At 39.6% G+C, this 18,055-nt stretch overlaps 2 protein-coding genes across 2 annotated transcripts in view; both read left to right on the forward strand.

Moving 5' to 3' along the window:
- Positions 1–4,052: 4,052 nt before the first annotated feature.
- LOC103086482 (gamma-crystallin A) lies at positions 4,053–7,489 on the forward strand. Its single transcript, XM_007463650.1, has 3 exons — positions 4,053–4,061; positions 5,135–5,377; positions 7,087–7,489. Exons 1-3 carry the CDS (start codon positions 4,053–4,055, stop codon positions 7,357–7,359), a joined length of 525 nt encoding a protein of 174 aa, XP_007463712.1. The 3' UTR covers positions 7,360–7,489.
- A 9,334-nt stretch (positions 7,490–16,823) lies between these two features.
- Positions 16,824–18,055, forward strand: part of LOC103086759 (gamma-crystallin B) — a 2,249-nt gene continuing 1,017 nt past the window's right edge. Inside the window, exons 1-2 of the mRNA XM_007463651.1 lie at positions 16,824–16,832; positions 16,930–17,172. Of these exons, the coding sequence (XP_007463713.1) occupies positions 16,824–16,832; positions 16,930–17,172 (252 nt within the window). The remainder of the gene's footprint in view (positions 16,833–16,929; positions 17,173–18,055) is intronic.

Genomic DNA, 18,055 nt, shown 5'->3' on the forward strand with positions numbered 1-18,055 from the left:
GTCCATCCACATCTCTACAAATGACCCAATTTCATTCCCTTTTATGGCTGAGTAATATGCCATTGTATATATGTACCACATCTTCTTTATCCATTCATCAGTCTATGGACACTTAGGTTGGTTCCATGACCTGGCTGTAAATAGTGCTGCAATGAACATTGGGGTGCACGTGTCTTTTTGAATTATGGTTTTCTCCAGGTATATGCCCAGTAGTGGGATTGCTGGGTTATTTGGTAATTCTATTTTTAGTTTTTTTAAGGAACCTCCATACTGTTCTCCATAGTGGCTGTATCAGTTCACATTCCTATCAACAGTGCAAGAGGGTTCCCTTTTCTTTGCACCCTCTCCAGCATTTATTGTTTGTAGATTTTTTGATGATGGCCATTCTGACCGGTGTGAGGTGATACCTTGTTGTAGTTTTGATTTGCATTTCTCTAATAATTAGTGATGTTGAGCATCTTTTCATGTGCCTCTTGGCCATCTGTATGATGTCTTCTTTGGAGAAATGTCTATTTAGTTCTTCCGCCCATTTTTGGATCAGGTTGTAAATTAGTTTTTCAACTATAATAGTAATACATGCTTACAGTAAAAATTTCAAAAGTACAAAATATAGATAATGAAAAGTAAAAGAATCCTCACTTTCCCATATCCTTGTCCTACTCCTCAGAAATAACTGTTAATAATTTTCAATTCAAATATTTGCCATACGTGTACATATACATATACATACACGCACACCTATCTAGTTTGTTAGAAATAACAAATAAATAAATTAGTTTATTAAATGTATGAAAAATATGCTTTCACAGTTTATTGTTTGAAGAAATTTTTCATGTATATGTTTAAGCTTCTTAGTCTTTTCCTTTGTGGCTTATGGATACTGTATCATGTCTTTTAGCTGATGAACTTTTTTTTTAACTGCAAGATATCAATGTCTTATTCAGAAATTTCGATTCCAGTCACTGAATTTCTTCAATAAGGGAAAAAGAGAAATTATTTTTTAAAAATCCAGGTATTCTGGAAAACAGTTTTCAAGATTTCTTTTGTACTGTATTGGTATTAGTAGCTCATTTATTAGTCAAAATGGGTAGGAGCAAGACCATATCCTTGGAAAGGCAGAAAAAGAGTGAAAGACAAATAAGAACAAAGAACAAGGGCAACAAATAGAAAACATTAACAAATAAGATAGATATTAATTCAACTATATCAATAATCATTTTGATCATCAAAGGTCTAAATGCACCAATGAAAAGACAGAACTCAACAGCCACAGACTACTGTATCTGGACAGCACAGAGCATTCCCATCACTGCAGATGTGTTAAAGATGTATGATAAAGAAAATATAGCAAATATGGCAAACTTTTTTTTTTAGTTAAAGTACAGCTGATTTACAATGTTGTGTTAGTTTTAGGTGTACAGCAAAGAGATTCAGTTATACATATATGTAGCAAACTCTTAACTGCAGAATCCAGGTGGTGGGCATATGTATCTTCATTGTACAATTCTTTCAACGTTTCTGTACGAAAATTTTCATGATACAATTACGAAGAAGAAAAAAAAGACAGAAATTGTCAAAGTAGATCATAAAACAAGACCCAATTATATGGTGCCTATAAGACACCCTCTTAACATAAAGACAAATATAGATTAAAAGTAAATGGATGTAGGGAATTCCCTGGCAGTCCAGTGGTTAGGATTTGGTGCTTTGACTGTGGTGGCCTGGGTTCAATCCCTGGTCAGGGATCTAAGATCTTGCAAGCTGCACAGCACAGCAAAAAAAAAAAAAAAAAAAAAAAAGTAAATGGATGGAGAACAATAAATCACGCTAGAACGAATTAAAAAAAAAGAAAGAAAGAAAAGTAGCTATATTAATTTCAGACAAAGCTGACTTAGAAGCAAGGAAAGTTATTAGGGATAAAGAAGGGCATTACATAATGATAAAGGGGTCAATTCTCCAAGATGACATAACAATCCTTAACATGTATGCATCAAACAACAGAATATCCAACTATGTGAGGTAAAAACTATTAGAATTGCAGAGAGAAATCAATGATTCCATTTTCATAGTTGGAGACTAACACTTCTCTATTAGAAATGGAAAGAGGGCAATATGAGTATAAATTCAAAGCAATATATAAGAAATTCAAAATAGTATGGTGCAGGCACAATACACAACTGCTAAGGGGCAAAGAAATGATTTGCCTTGGTCATGGTTAGTGAAAAGAAGTATTATTTTTATTATTTTTTTTAATTTGGAAATAATTTCGAGCTTAGAGAAAAGTTGCAAAAATAGTACAAAGAGCTCTCATATACAATTTTACTCAGATTTGCTAATTGTTACCATAACATTTTGCTTCATTATCTTTACCATTTTTCTCTCTCTGTCTCTGTCCCACTCTTTTATTCTCTTCTTTCTTTGTTTCTCTTTCTCTCAGTATATAGATATATAACTTTTTCTAAGCCACCTGAAGTTATATACACCGTATCACTTTACCCCTATATACTTCACAGTGTATTTCCTAAGAATAAAGTCAGTCTCTTAAATAACCACAGGACGGTTATCAACTTCAGAAAATTTAACATTGATACTTTACCATACAGGTATCAATTTTGCCAATTGACCAATACTGTCCTTTTTTATATATTTTTCCCTGTGTGGGATCATATATTGTATTCAATTGAGAAATATAACTCAATTTCCAAATGTCTGAGAAAAATTCCATGGAAATTCTTTTGCACCCACTTTTATTTTAATTCATCTTTGTCAGTAATTTGGTATCTGATATTTGACCTTAACTCCCTATAGATTGAGAGCTAATATCTGTGTCCATGTTAAATTGATGTGCTTGATACAAAAATTATCTTTTTATTCTACAGGTCACTTAGAAACTTGGAATTGCACCATGGGAGTTCGTAATAAAGTCTCTGGGAGAAGAAAAGTCTCTGCATCATCTTAAAATTGCAACTCTTGCTGGCATATTTTTCTTTGCAATTAGCTTTTGATACAAAGTGCATTGATGTGTTATTCAGCGTGTTGAGCTTTCTTAGAATCACATTGTTTGGCCATATTGTGGTTAAAAAAACATGTATCTTATGTTACTTCATTATGACTAGAAGATTGTTGGTTGGGGGATTTGGAGAATATACACTATTTCTGTGTCAGAGCAGACTGGCTTTGTAGGACATTTTACAAATGTTTAGCACTGAACATTTCAGAATGGTGGAGTAGGAGGCAGTTTTCCAAAGTTTCAATCCACATTAAATTAACCTGTCATCGATTGCCCTTACTATGTTCTCACATGGAAATATTTAAACTCATTTCAATAAAGCCTTAAAAGAAAAACAGGTCCAGGCTTTCTTTCAGTAGAATATAAGGACTACTAGGAAATGAAAATGACCTGGTCTTTCAACACATTTGCAAAATTCTGATTAGGCACACAGTTGAGCTTATAAATACATGTAGTAACAATTTGACCAAATGAATGTAAGTATAAATTATACCACCTTAAGGTTTTGATATGTCACCTTTCTGCAGAACAGTTTTCTTTAACATGTGCCAAAACTGGTGAGTGATTTGTTGACTTTTGCTGAAAATGGTGGTGTATTCCGATGTGGTTTTGTAGCTGGGGAGACCAAGGCAGCCTTTTCCACGCTGGTTCAATTACAGCTGTAACTGAAGTTTACCAGTACACCTGCCACATTAGGTATATCCTCTGGTCCCTGGGTATACTGTCTAACTTGACAGGACTCTGCCCAGTTTTCTTTTGTCTAGCTCTGCTACTTGCAGCAGAACATTTTTTCTTTGTGGCTATTAATTTCTCTCCTCTTAGCATCTGCACATTTTCTTTACATGCTGCCTGAGGACTTTCACAAATGCACTGTGGACATATTGCCAGCTGTAGGTGGATGTCCCTCCAGGGGTCATGAACCATGAAGGTGTTTGATTTCATCTTTCTACATACACATGGGATGACAAAAGAGTTGGGGATTGGGGTCATCCTCTACCCCTGAATATCTGAAGAGCGCTTCTAAATCAATAGGTTGGCAGCGATGGGAAAAGCTTTCAAGCAGTCACCTGCGTCCTATGAAACAGTGTTGCTTCAGGGAGGGAAAACTCAGGAAAATCACAAGGCTAGTTTTTGGGTTTTTTTAACATCTTTATTGAAGCATAATTGCTTTACAATGTCATGTTAGTTTCTGCTGTATAACAAAGTGAATCAGCTATACATATACATATACATATATCCCCACATCCTCTCCCTCTTGTGTTTCCCTCCCACCCTGCCTACCCCACCCCTCTAGGTGGTCACAAAGCACCGAGCTGATCTCCCTGTGCTATGTGGCTGTTTCCCACTAGCTATCTGTTTTATATTTGGTAGTGTATATATGTCCATGCCACTCTCTCACTTTGTCCCAGCTTACCCTCCCCCCACCACCGTGTCCTCAAGTCCATTCTCTATGTCTGTGTCTTTATTCCTGTCCTGTTCCTAGGTTCTTCAGAACCATTTTTTTCTTTTCTTTTTTTTTCCTTAGATTCCATATATATGTGTTAGCATACGGCATTTGTTTTTCGCTTTCTGACTTACTTCACTCTGTATGACAGACTCTAGGTCCACATGATGCTAGTTTTGAAAACAAAAAGCATCCCTAGAAGCTGGGTTGAGGGGAGAGGGGAATGGGAGGATTCTGTATATTTTCCTACTCCTGGAGCATCTCAGAGAGTCTTGGGAGACCTCTTGCTTTTTAGCCCAAGGAGAAGTGTTTAATCTCAAGACAAAATGTGGCTATTTACAAAATTTGCTGCTTTTCACCAGTAACTCAAAGTTATACATTTACAAATTGATTTTATTTTTTCATCTCATGAAAGTAATATATATTTATATAACAAAAAATTAAAGCAATTGAAAACAACAAAAAGGAGAAATAAAAACATAAAATTAAGACCTATAATCTTGCCATTCATTGATAACCATGATTGATTGACATTTGGGCTTATACATACACTGTTATAATCTTTTTTTTCCTACATAAACATACACCACAGCGTGCCTGCTGGGTGTCTACTGTGGGGTGGGGGGGGGGGATGTACCTCCCAGCTGACTTCCTGCTGTCACCTTGCTTTCCACCTGCAGATCACCATCTACGAGGACCGGGGCTTCCAGGGCCGCCGCTACGAGTGCAGTAGCGACCACTCCAACCTGCAGCCCTGCTTCAGCCGCTGCAACTCCATCCGGGGGGACAGCGGCTGCTGGATGCTCTACGAGCGCTCCAACTACCTGGGCTGCCAGTATTTCCTGCAGCGCGGCGACTACCCCGACTACCAGCAGTGGATGGGCCTCAACGACTCCGTCCGCCCCTGCCACACAATTCCTTACGTGAGTCTTAGTTCAACATGACTCATGTGAAAGCATCACTGATCCATGGCCATAAATTCCTGTTTATAAAAGTCAGTTTGTTTCAACTCAGGACTAGTGTTCACAGTGAAATAGCAAAGCCCAACTCTCAAGCATTTAACAAAAAATTGATTGCCTTTACTATGCTCTCATATGGAAATATTTAAACTCATTTCAATAAAGCATTAAAAATGGGCAGATTGTTTTTAGGCACAAGAAATCACAACAATATAGCTTCTAAAGTTGAATTTGGAAGTATCTAGCTGATCCCTAATTTCTAAATAAAAACTACCTTGTTCAGTAAAGAAAAAAATCTGTCTAGATCATTATTTCTTAATGAACACTGACAGACTATGGGAGAACAACATAAGTATAATGTATTCTGACTGTATTGGCGATTATTTTCAATACCTTCTTTATGACCTACGGATCTAGAAACTAGAACAATATGTTTCGCTTGCAGGTAGCTCCTTGTATTCAGCAGTCATTATCAACTAGTTTTTTACAAGGGTCAGAAAAAGATCATTAATTAGGATTTCATGGGAATCCAAAATGCTGCTTAATGTTTTTTAATCATGTGGAATTTGTATTTCTACTTTCTGATGACACCAAATTATGTGTCGTGACAAGCAGATTCAAGAAGTGAAACCAAAATTCGGCTGCAGAAATTTGCAGATGCAAAAAGAGGTACAAATAAGATAGAAATTTCTTTGAGGCAAGAAACTCAACCTACAAGTGACTTGGCAAAATGTCGGACATGTGGACTCAGAGTAAATATGAATTGTTGTAAATGATGAGTGCAAAAGTGACTTCAAAACAAGCTTGAGGGGCTTCCCTGGTGGCGCAGTGGTTGAGAATCTGCCTGCCAATTCAGGGGATACGGGTTCGAGCCCTGGTCCGGGAAGATCCCACATGCTGCAGAGCCATTAAACCCATGCGCCACAACTACTGAGCCTGCGCTCTAGAGCCCTTGAGCCACAACTACTGAGCCCACATGCCACAACTACTGAAGCCCGCATGCCTAGAGGTGCCCCTGCTCACCGCAACTAGAGAAAGCCCTCGTGCAGCAACAAAGACCCAACACAGCCAAAAATAAATAAATTAAATAAATAAATTCCAAAATAAAAATATTTAAAAACAAGCTTGAGGAGCTCAGCTCAGTGCTCTGTGATGACCTAGAGGGGTGGGATGGCGGGGGAAGAGAGTCTCAAGGGGGAGGGGATATATGTATACATATAGTTGATTCACTTTTTTCTACAGCAGAAACTAACACAACGTTGTAAAGCAATTATACTCCAATTTAAAACAAATACAAAGAAACCAAAAAACCAAAAACCAAGCTTGATAGGATTCAGTGATACACAGTCATAATGGTAAAGGGAGTTAAAATTCTCTCTGCAGACTCAACTAAATACAGTTGTGACAGTTTGGTTTTGTTTTTTTACAAAACAATCCATTTTATTGACTTTATTTCAATTCTTGTTTCTTCCACAGGATAGGCCACTGGTCAGGTCAGTTTTATTTTAATATTCTCCCTAATTTGTTAGACCAACCATGTAAGGAAAGGATACATATATGACAGGATGGTTTGAAAACCCTGCTTCATGAAGCTGCAGGCTGATTGAGTCACTTTTACTGACATCAAGGATGCCCACAACTTATTTTTCATCTTTGGTTTACTGTCACAACAGACTAGCTCTCACAGGATAAAGCTGTATGAGAGACATGGCTACGGAGGCCTGGTGTCCAAGCTCACAGAGAACTGCTCCTGCATGCATGACCACTTCCAGCTCAATGAGCTCCACTCACTCCACATGCTGGAGGGCTGGTGGGTCCTCTACGAGATGCCCAACTACCAGGGGTGGCAGTACTTGCTGAGGCCGGGGGACTACAGGAGCTACCACTACCAGGGAGGCCTGGATGCCAAAGTCGGCTCTCTGAGATGTGTCATCGATTTGTACTAGGCTGGCTTTTTCTTATTATAATCCACATAGAGTTGCACTAAATATACAGATTGTGTTCCTGGCACTAAGTGATTCTTGTTCATCTTACATGATAACTGAATTTTCATAAATGGTGACCCTTGGCAACTTATCTGACCCTGAAGGTCAAGTGTCTTGAATGTCTACTTACTTCCTGCTGGTCAGGCAGCAGTAATTATGAAGTCCCCACTCATGTCACGGAAAGGAGGGAGAAACACTGTCTGCCTCTATGACCCATGATCTGAGGGAGAGAGGAAAGAAACATAATGAAAAACTATGAAACCCACACACAGGAGAAAATATAGAACCAGTTGTGGCTGGGATACCAAAGACAAAGGATTGCTGGAGAGGTTAGGGCAGCTGAAGTTTCAGATAAGATTAGTTAAGAAAAGCTGAGTGAAAAGAGAAGTTTTAAGCGGAATTCCCAAAGTAGAGAAGGTCAAGTACGCATGATGAGGTCATCTGGGAGAAGTGTTAAATTAAGAGTTAAAGGACCTGGGGCTTGTCGCAACCAGAGAAAGCCCACACACAGCAACAAAGACCCAACTCAGCCAAAAATTAATTAATTAATTAATTAATTATTTTAAAAAAGAGTTAAAGGGCCTGAGCTGTTATCCTGCCTCTGCTACTTACTAATAAAATGCCCCTCAGTCTCAGGTAAACTAGGATGGTTGGTTACTCCACTTCCTAGCTTATCTCTTTGAGCAAGTCATTTCTTATTCTCTCTGTGCCTAAATTGCCTTATTGAAAACTACAGGTGATAATAAATTCCTGTCTCACTAATTTCCAGAATAACTAAGATGAAAAGCTGGGGAAAGATTGTGAACACACTTTGTTATCTTTAAATGTATGCACAAATATAAATGTAAGAAATTAATGTATTCTCAGGGTTTCTTCAAATTCAACAGTACAGTATAGTCATCTTTATTTTGGACTCCAGTATGAACTTTTATCAAGATTCAATTATGGAAGACTCAACTATGCAGAGTGAAGTAAGAATATTTATTATCCTGCATACCTCTGACATTTCTTTCCACTAGAGTAGAGCTGCTCTCCCAGATGCTAATTCTTTTCACAAATTTACATAAGCAAAAATAGTGCTCTGTCCCAGTTAACTTCTTTATAGAAATTGCAAAGCTAATTTTAAAATTCATATGGAATTGCAAGGGACCCACAATAGCCGAAACATTCTTGAAAAAAGAACAGAGTAGGAGTACTCACACTTCTTAATTTCAAAACTTACAACAAAGCAACAGTAATCAAGACAACAGGGTACTGGCACAGGGTAGACATAAAGATGAATGGAATAGACTTGAGAGTCTAGAAATAAACCCATATGTCTATGCTCAACTGATTTTTGACAAGGGTGCTAAGACCATTCAATGGGGAAAGAATAGCTTTTGCAACAAATGGTGCTGGGACTACTGGATATCCAAATGCAAAAGAATAAAGTTAGACCTTCATTTCATACCACATATAAAAATTAACTCAAAATAAATCAAAGAACTCAAACTATAAAACTCTTAGAAGAAAACAGAGACATACATCTTTTTTTTTTTTTTCTTTTGGCGGTATGCAGGCCTCTCACTGTTGTGGCCTCTCCCGTTGCAGAGCACAGGCTCCAAACGTGCAGGCCCATCGGCCATGGCTCACGGGCCCAGGCACTCCGCAGCACGTGGAATCTTCCTGGACCGGGGCACGAACCCACGTCCCCTGCATCGGCAAGTGGACTCTCAGCCACTGCTCCACCAGGGGAGCCCCATCTTTGTGATATTTTATTAGGCAATGATATCTTACATATGATGAAAAGCAAAAGCAACAACAATAAAAATAATAAATTGGACTTCATCAAAATTAAAACCTTTTATGAATCAAAGGATACTATCAAGAAAGTGAAAAGACAGCCAACTGAATGGGAGAAAATATTTACAAACTTTTTATCTGGTAAGAGTCTAGTATCCAGAATATATAAAAACTCTTAAAACAACAACAGAAAGATAAACAACATAATTTAAAAATGGGCAAAGGATTTGAATATACATCTTTATGAAGAAGATATACAAATAGCCAAGAAGCTACTGAAGATGTTCAGCATTATTAGTCATTAGGGAAATTCAAATCAAACCACAGTGGGGTAGCACTTAATACCCACTAGGATGGTTATAATAATTTTAGGAAAAAATAAAACAGAAAATAACAAATGTTAGTAAGGACGTGGAGAGATTGGAACTCTCATGAATAGCTGGTGGGAATGGAAAATGTTGCAGCCACCATGGAAAATGGTTTGGTATTTCCTCAAATAGTTAAATAGAGTTATATGACTCAGCAATTCCACTCTGATGTTTATACTCCAAAGAATTGAAAATGGGTATTCAAACAAAAATGTATACATGGGCACTTCCCTGGTGGTGCAATGGTTAAGAATCTGCCTGCCAATGCAGGGGACACGGGTTCAAGCCCTGATTAAGGAAGATCCCACTTGCTGTGGAGCAACTAAGCCCATGCGCCACCACTACTGAGCCTGCACTCTAGAGCCCACAAGCCACAACTACTGAGCCCATGTGCCACAACTACTGAAGCCCACATGCCTCGAGCTCATGCTCTGCAACAAGAGAAGCCACCACAAAGAGAAGTGTGCGCACTGCAACGAAGATTAGCCCCCGCTCGCCGCAACTAGAGAAAGCCCGCGCCCAGCAATGAAAATCCAAAGCAGCCAATAAACAAATAAATTTATTTAAAAAACGTATACATGAATGTTCATAGCAGCACAATTCACAGTAGCCAGAAGGTGAAAACAACCCAAATGTCTATCAGTGGATGATTGGACAAATGAAATGTGATATATCCAAACAATGGAATATTATTTGGCCATTTAAAGGAATGATGTACTGATACATGCTACAACATGGATGAACCTTGAAAACATTAGGCTAAGTGAAAGAAGCCAGTCACATAAGACCACATATTATAGGATTCATTTATATGAAATAACCTGAATAGGCAAATCTAGAGACGGTAAGTGGATTCATGGGTTGCTTAGGTATGGGGGATGGGTGGATAAAGGAATGAAAACTAAAGGGTACAGGACTTCTCCCTGTGGGATGAGCATGCTCTAAAATTCACTGTGGTGATGGCTGCACATAACTGTCACTATACTAAAACCACTGAATTATACACTTTAAATGGGTAAACTATATGGTATGTGAATTATATCTCAACAAAGCTGTTTAAAAATAATAATGCCCGGCACATAACCTTAAGTAATAAATAAGATTCCTTCTTGCTGAAGGAACATATGGTATAAATTATAAATCTTCATATAAATATGAAGATACACATATTATTAAACTGCTGTGGCTCTTACCAATACCAAATATACAGAAAGATTTGTTGTTTTGCCGCTAGTGTGTTGTCCTTTGTTGGGTGACTAATGAAATATGAGCTCTGCTTTTTTTTAAGAAAAGGAAAACCCAGGTGAGTCGTCTCACTGAAAATGATTTTAACCTGAGGTTTTGTTTTGTTTTGCTTTAATCTAGTGAACTTAGGGGTTTAGAAAACAGCCTTTTATCTAAGAAAGCTCAGTGTGCCACAAGTTTTCTTCTCTATAAAATAAGGGGTGTGGACAAGAGGAGCTCCATGTTTCCTTGCAGCTCTGATTCTTTAAGACTGTATTAGGTTTCAAGGTAGAGCATCTCAATGGTTACCAATGTAGGCCTTGAGGTCTATGGACATGGTTTCTGGCTTGACCGCCTAATGGCTGTGTGACCTTGAGCAAGTTACTTATGCTCCCTAAGCCTCAGTTTTCCCACTTGCATGTTCTTATGAGGAATAAATGAGCTTCCTGTAAAGAATAAATTGAGCTTCCTGTAAAGAAGCTCAATAAGTAGTAGTCATCCCTCCATCAGTTTTACCTTGTTATGCTATATACATGGACTTCATGAAAAAGGGAGGGGGGCAAAGTAAATAAAATTCTCTAATTCAAGGAAATGTGAACATCCTCAATGTCCTTTTAATAGTAACCCATTACTGCTGTCTTAGAAGGCTACACACAAATCAGTGACGCAGGGATTTAGGAACCCTTTGCAGTCAGTTAATGCTGAGATCCTAGAGCCAAGCTGAAGAAATCAGCCTGGCAGCAATCAGTCAATTGAAGAATCCACTAGAATTTACCAGAATTCCTGTTAAAGCCAAATATTTTCAAGGTTGGTAGGGAGAACAGGCTACTTTGGTGCTACTTTGGTGCTAGGCCCTTTACAAAGTAAAAAAAAAAAAGAACAACATTGAACCTACTATGAGAAGTGTGTAATTAGGGAAAATATAAACTATGCACATCTGGAAACATAACCTCTAAAACAAGTCATTGTTAATGCAGAAACAAGTCGTTTAGGCCTTCAAGGCTGACAGACCTGAGTTCAGTTCCCAGTGCCTCTACTTACTAGCTGTGTGTACCTTTTTGAATTTGTTTCTCATAGTGATCAGTATGTGATTAGACTTGGTCAGCTGGGGACCCTGGCCTGGAATGGGTGTTCAGAGAGCCTCCTCTGGCCTCCTCCAGATACAATCTTCCCCATAGGACAGGAATGTGTGGAACAACAGGGACATGCCCACATGTCTTCTAGACCACACTCCCTATACCTGGAGCTCCAGAATTTCCTCCATTTACACCCTTGCTTCCAAAATCTAAGCGAGAGTCTTCACTCACCCCCCCAAGGGCACTGGTACTCAAAGGACAGCTGTTTGGGGGGCATGGTCGGGATTGGGGGGCGCGGAGCATGTGGATGGAGCTTGGACATGTGAGGGAGTGAGAAGGGAGGAGGGCGGTCCATGGGGTGGTGGAGGGGGCCTCTATTTATGCTCTTGCCCTGGATCTCTCAAATATTTGGGGAAGTACTGATAATAATTGTGCTGTGTTAGCTACATGATGTACTCTATATAAGATTCCTGGTACAATGTCTAGAACACACTAAACACTCTGCATACAGTAGGCTGTCATTATTAACTATTATTATTTCCATCATCATGAGCCAAGTGAGTGCTGTAAAGTTTGCTACAGGTTCAATCCTACCTACTTCAGTGAGAGCAGATGTGGTTTCCTTCAGCAGGGTCATGTCAATGATGTGCTGATGAACTCAAGAGGTTTCATCTGGGAGACACATAAGTGGTTACCAGAGAAAGAAGTCTGCAAACGCTTCAGGAAAACCCAGCTGACAAACTAAAACATTGGTATGGGGGAAGGGAGGCAGGGAGGGTAATGAACTATTTCCCCAGAACCTTCTAACAGGCCTCAGGTAACTTTAATAGCTTTTTAAAAAATATATTTATTTATTTATTATTTATTTTTATTTATTTTTGGCTCTGGTGGGTCTTAGTTGAGGCATGAGAGAGCTCTTCGTTGCAGCACACGGGCTTCTCTCTAGTTGTGGCACACAGGCTCCAGGGCACGTGGGCTCTGTAGTTGTGGCACACGAGCTCTCTAGCTGAGGCACACGAGCTCAGTAGTTGTGGCACACGGGCTTTGTTGCCCCACGGCATGTGGGATCTTAGTTCCCTGACCAGGGATCAAACCCACAACCCCTGCATTGTAAGGCGGATTCTTTACCACTGGACCACCAGGGAAGTCCCTTAATGGCTCTTAAATGAACTATTTTGTTTTTGGAAGAAACCAGGGTTATATTAGATCCATTCAAATATTTTGACACACAAGTCTATGTATTTTGATATACGAGTTTGTTTAACCGTGAGTTCCTAAAGAACTTTAAATGTTTTTTTTTAATTTTTTAAAATTTAAATAAGACCTGTCTTTTTTAAAACAAGTTTTGCAGTTCTTTTTAAAGGAAAAAGAAAAAACTTGTATATAACTTTAAACTTGGTATTCAAATATTTGTTCTAAAAGGCTCATTGGCTCAGTCCCTTAATCTCCAACATATTTTAGACTGGGGTGTTGGCTGATACTACAAAGAGACAGAACAAAGCATGTGTTGCAGCATCCGGGACCCAATGTCTTATTCCATTGACCCATCCATCTTCTAAAATGCAAACAAGTGGCTGGGAATCTCATTATTTTTCTTCACAAAAATGTTGCTCATCACCTTTTCTTTCATTCTTGTTCTCTTTCTCAGGCCATCTCTCCTGCTGCTCTCCTTTAGAAGTTAAAGGTAAGTTCTGAGACCTTCACGGGAGAGCTCTAGTGGTGCTCTAACACCTCCCCTCCCCTCAGGAAGGCCTCCCTGCTGCCAGCCTACACCAGCCTGCCCATTTTTACCTCCCTTCAAGTTTTCCCAGGTCACCAAGGACCAGACAGGAGTGGAGGCTATCAGAACCAGGGGACGTGGTAGAGGACTGAGTGGGAGAAAATGATGGCTGTGTCTCTGGACATCCACATAGGTGACCTCATGTCGGCGAGTTATTGTTTTCCAAAATAAAATCAGAATAATTTGCAATAAAATGGGCATCACTTGCTTAACTGTTTTTCTTATTTCCAGGACTCTATCCATATAATTAATTGGTAAATAATCATGGGGGATAGAGAAGTGTGACATGGCCCTTACCCTTAAGCTTATTACCTTGTTGAAGACACTAAACCAGGCTGGGAAAACTGGACAGCTACACATAAAAGAATGAAATTAGAACACTCCCTAACACCATATACAAAAAATAAACTCAAAATGGATTAAAGACCTAAATGTAAGGCCAGAGGCTATCAAACTCTTAGAGGAAAACATAGGCAGAACACTCTATGACATAAGTCACAGCAAGATCCTTTTTGACCCACCTCCTAGAGAAATGGAAATAAAAATAAACAAATGGGACCTAATGAAACTTCAAAGCTTTTGCACAGCAAAGGAAACCACAAACAAGATGAAAAGACAACCCTCAGAATGGGAGAAAATATTTGCAAACGAAGCAACTGACAAAAGATTAATCTCCAAAATATACAAGTAGCTCATGCAGCTCAATATCAAAAAAACAAACAACCCAATCCAAAAATGGATAGAAGACCTAAATAGACATTTCTCACAAGAAGATATACAGATTGCCAACAAACACATGAAAGAATGCTCAACAGCACTAATCATTAGAGAAATGCAAATCAAAACTTCAATGAGGTATCACCTCACACCGGTCAGAATGGCCATCATCAAAAAATCTACAAACAGTAAACGCTAGAGAGGGTGCAGAGAAAAGGGGACCCTCTTGCACTGTTGGTGAGAATGTAAACTGATACAGCCACTCTGGAGAACAGTATGGAGGTTCCTTAAAAAACTAAACATAGAACTACCATATGACCCAGCAATCCTACTACTGGGTACATACCCTGAGAAAACCATAATTCCAAAAGAGTCATGTACCACGATGTTCATTGCAGCACTATTTACAATAGCCAGGACATGGAAGCAACCTAAGTGTCCATCGACAGATGAATGGATAAAGATGTGGCACATATATACAATGGAATATTACTCAGCCATAAAAAGAAACGAAATTGAGTTATTTGTAGCAAGGTGGATGGACCTAGAGTCTGTCATAAAGAGTGAAGTAAGTCAGAAGGAGAAAAACAAATACGTATGCTAACACATATATATGGAATACGAAAAAAAAAAGGTTCTGAAGAACCTAGGGGCAGGACAGGAATAAAGACACAGACCTACTAGAGAATGGACTTGAGGACATGGGGAGGGGGAAGGGTAAACTGGGATGAAGTGAGAGAGTGGCATTGACATATACACACTACCAAATGTAAAATAGATAGCTTGTGGGAAGCAGCCGCATAGCACAGGGAGATCAGCTCGGTGCTTTGTGACCACCTAGAGGGTGGTAACTATTTACATATCATTTACACTGTATTCACAACTACTTACACAGCATTTACATTGTAGTAGGTACTATAAGTAATCTAGAGATGATTTAAAGTATATGGGAAGATTGTGTAGGTTATATGCAAATACTACTCCATTTTGTATAAGGGACTTGAGCATCTGCAGATTTTGGTATCCACAGGAGTTCTGGAAGCAATCCCATGGATACCGAGGGACGGCCTGCTTTATTTCTGGTATTTTATTTGATCCCTAAAATGTCTTAATATAATTGTTTGCCTCAGGGCTCTGTTAGTGCTGCCACCAGTTTTGCAAGAGGTCAGGATGAATTCTACCATGTCACATGACATAGGCTATGAAACAGACTGGGGCCAGCCTGTAGCCACCTATACTCTTTATCGTCCCATGGAGGGTCATGTCAGGGCCTGGGTATCTGCTGGATACTGTGTTGCTTCTATTCCAATAGAGGGACTCCTACTCACTGTGGGTTCCCCTTTTTATAGGAAGAGCCTTAGGTAGTAAACCTATTACATGTTAACATAAATAACATTTTATGAATAATAACCATACTTTCCAAAGCAAAAACAATGAAAAGACTGGAATTGCTTTACATTTTACCAAATCTCTTTAATGTCATATAGCCTCTGGAAAAACTCTACCGTACACTTATGAAGGAATAAGAGTGAAAAGGGCAAATAACATCTTGGTATTGTTATGAAAACTGTTCTGACCATATGAACCCCTTGAAAGTGTCTTGGGGACCTTAGAGGTCCCCATATCACACTGTGAAATCCATACTATCAAGATACTCTGTTGTTGGGCCTGGTATCAAGATGCTCTGTTGTCTGGTGCTGTCTAGCATCTCAAAAGTCTGAGGAAGTAGAGGGTGTTGTACCTTGAGGGTTTCTACATTACTCCTTACACTAACTCAAATCACCCTTACCAAGTGAACAAGAGTTTATCAGGGTGAAGAGAAAAGATAGATCTTAGGACATTTGAAGGAGGCCAGGGACCCCAAAGAGCGAGCAAGTCTCTGGGCAGCACCAGCAGAAGGAAGGATGCTGGCTCCAAGGGAGATGTGAGAAAGGAAGGCCACAGCAATCTGCTTTCAATCACAGAATCTGGAATTTGAATTACGCTTTACGCTTTTCAAAGCATTTTCACAGATTACTTGATTCCCTCTTCCTTAAGATTTCTTATTATTTAAATTCTGGTTTTCAAGAAGTATTTTGGTTTTGTTTTGTTTTTAAACACCAGTGCCTGAGCAGAACACACGGTTTGGTTTAATTACCGTTAAGGAGTCAATTAAGCAGACTAGGCTATAAAATAAAAGCATGGGGATAGAATTTCGCTCATCCGTCTACGTTAAAGACTTTTCATTTTGGTGGGAACAAAGCTTTTGTGAATTAGAACAACCCGAACCTACCAGAAAGAATAAGAGTAAACATTCAGCTAACCGCAGTGACCAGGGGGAGGGAGGGCGGAGAGCTTGCAAATCCCCTTACTCACCGAAATGGGCTCCTTTTGTGTGATTTCCTGCAGAGGCAGCAGTCAGGGCTGCTATTTATACAGCGGTCCCCCCCCTAGTCGCACACAGCATTCAGCGAACACCTCCTGCTTCCTCTCTCCAAAATGGGAAAGGTAAGTGCTGGGTACCTGATGCTTAACCTTTGCCGGGTCGCGACATCTTCAGCGGGGGTGCAAATCGCTTCATGCTTCCACATCTTCCATTTTGCAGATCACCTTCTACGAGGACCGGGGCTTCCACGGCCGCTGCTACGAGTGCAGCAGCGACTGCCCCAACCTGCAGCCCTACTTCAGCCGCTGCAACTCCGTCCGGGTGGACAGCGGCTGCTGGATGCTCTACGAGCGCCCCAACTACCAGGGCCACCAGTATTTCCTGCGGCGCGGCGACTACCCCGACTACCAGCAGTGGATGGGCTTCAACGACTCAGTCTGCTCCTGCCGCCTCATCCCCCTGGTGAGTGTGGCTCTGTCTTTGCCTTCCTCTCTTTGGAAATCAAAGCCATTAAAAACTGTCATCCTTCAACTACATGGTTCCAACTGGAGAGCAGAAAGGGGGAGTGAGCTCAGTGCATGCAGTCCATTCTAGAAGCGTGTCCCAGAGAGCAAGCCATTCTTCATGAACTCTGGTGGTTTTTTTAAAATCACATATTCCCAGTTTTTCATGTTTTAAACGGAATCAAAAATGAAAAGACTCATTAACAGAAAGCACATCATAGAAGAGACTGAAGTTATCATCTGTTAGATATAATTTCTTTTTTTTGTACTGAAGTATAGTTGATTTACAATGTTCTGTTAATGTCTGCTGTACAGCAAAGTGATTCAGTTATACATACATACATTCTGTTTTTTATATTCTTTTCCATTATGGTTTTTCACCGGATACTGAATATGGCTCTCTGGGCTGTACAGTAGGACCTTGTTTATCCATCCTATATAGAATAGTTTGCCTCTGCTAACCCTAAACTCCCACTCCAAGATATAATTTCTTAAAGTGGTCATTGCAAGCCATATCAACTCAGAAATCCAATATATCACAACTTATAAATATAATCTGGTTCTGTTTAATTGATAAAAATACTTTTGCTTGCTTTGGCTTACTTTTCTATTTGATTATCCTCCTAGAGGAGACAGGCACCCTGGCTTCTATTCTGATTTTGTAGGCAGTACCTATTAGCTCACCTAGAGGTAGAAATTAGAGGAAAGGCCACATCCAAAACTAAAGTCTGAGATTCAGACTTTCCTAGAGAGTGATGGAAGAGTTCTTAGACGAATGTGTAGAAGTGCGGGAGCATGAGATACGGTGTCATCCAGACAGAGCTGCAAGAAGACCATTCCTG

The sequence above is a fragment of the Lipotes vexillifer genome, unplaced genomic scaffold (assembly GCF_000442215.2).
Source record: "Lipotes vexillifer unplaced genomic scaffold, Lipotes_vexillifer_v1.1 scaffold678, whole genome shotgun sequence".
NCBI lineage: Eukaryota > Metazoa > Chordata > Mammalia > Artiodactyla > Lipotidae > Lipotes > Lipotes vexillifer.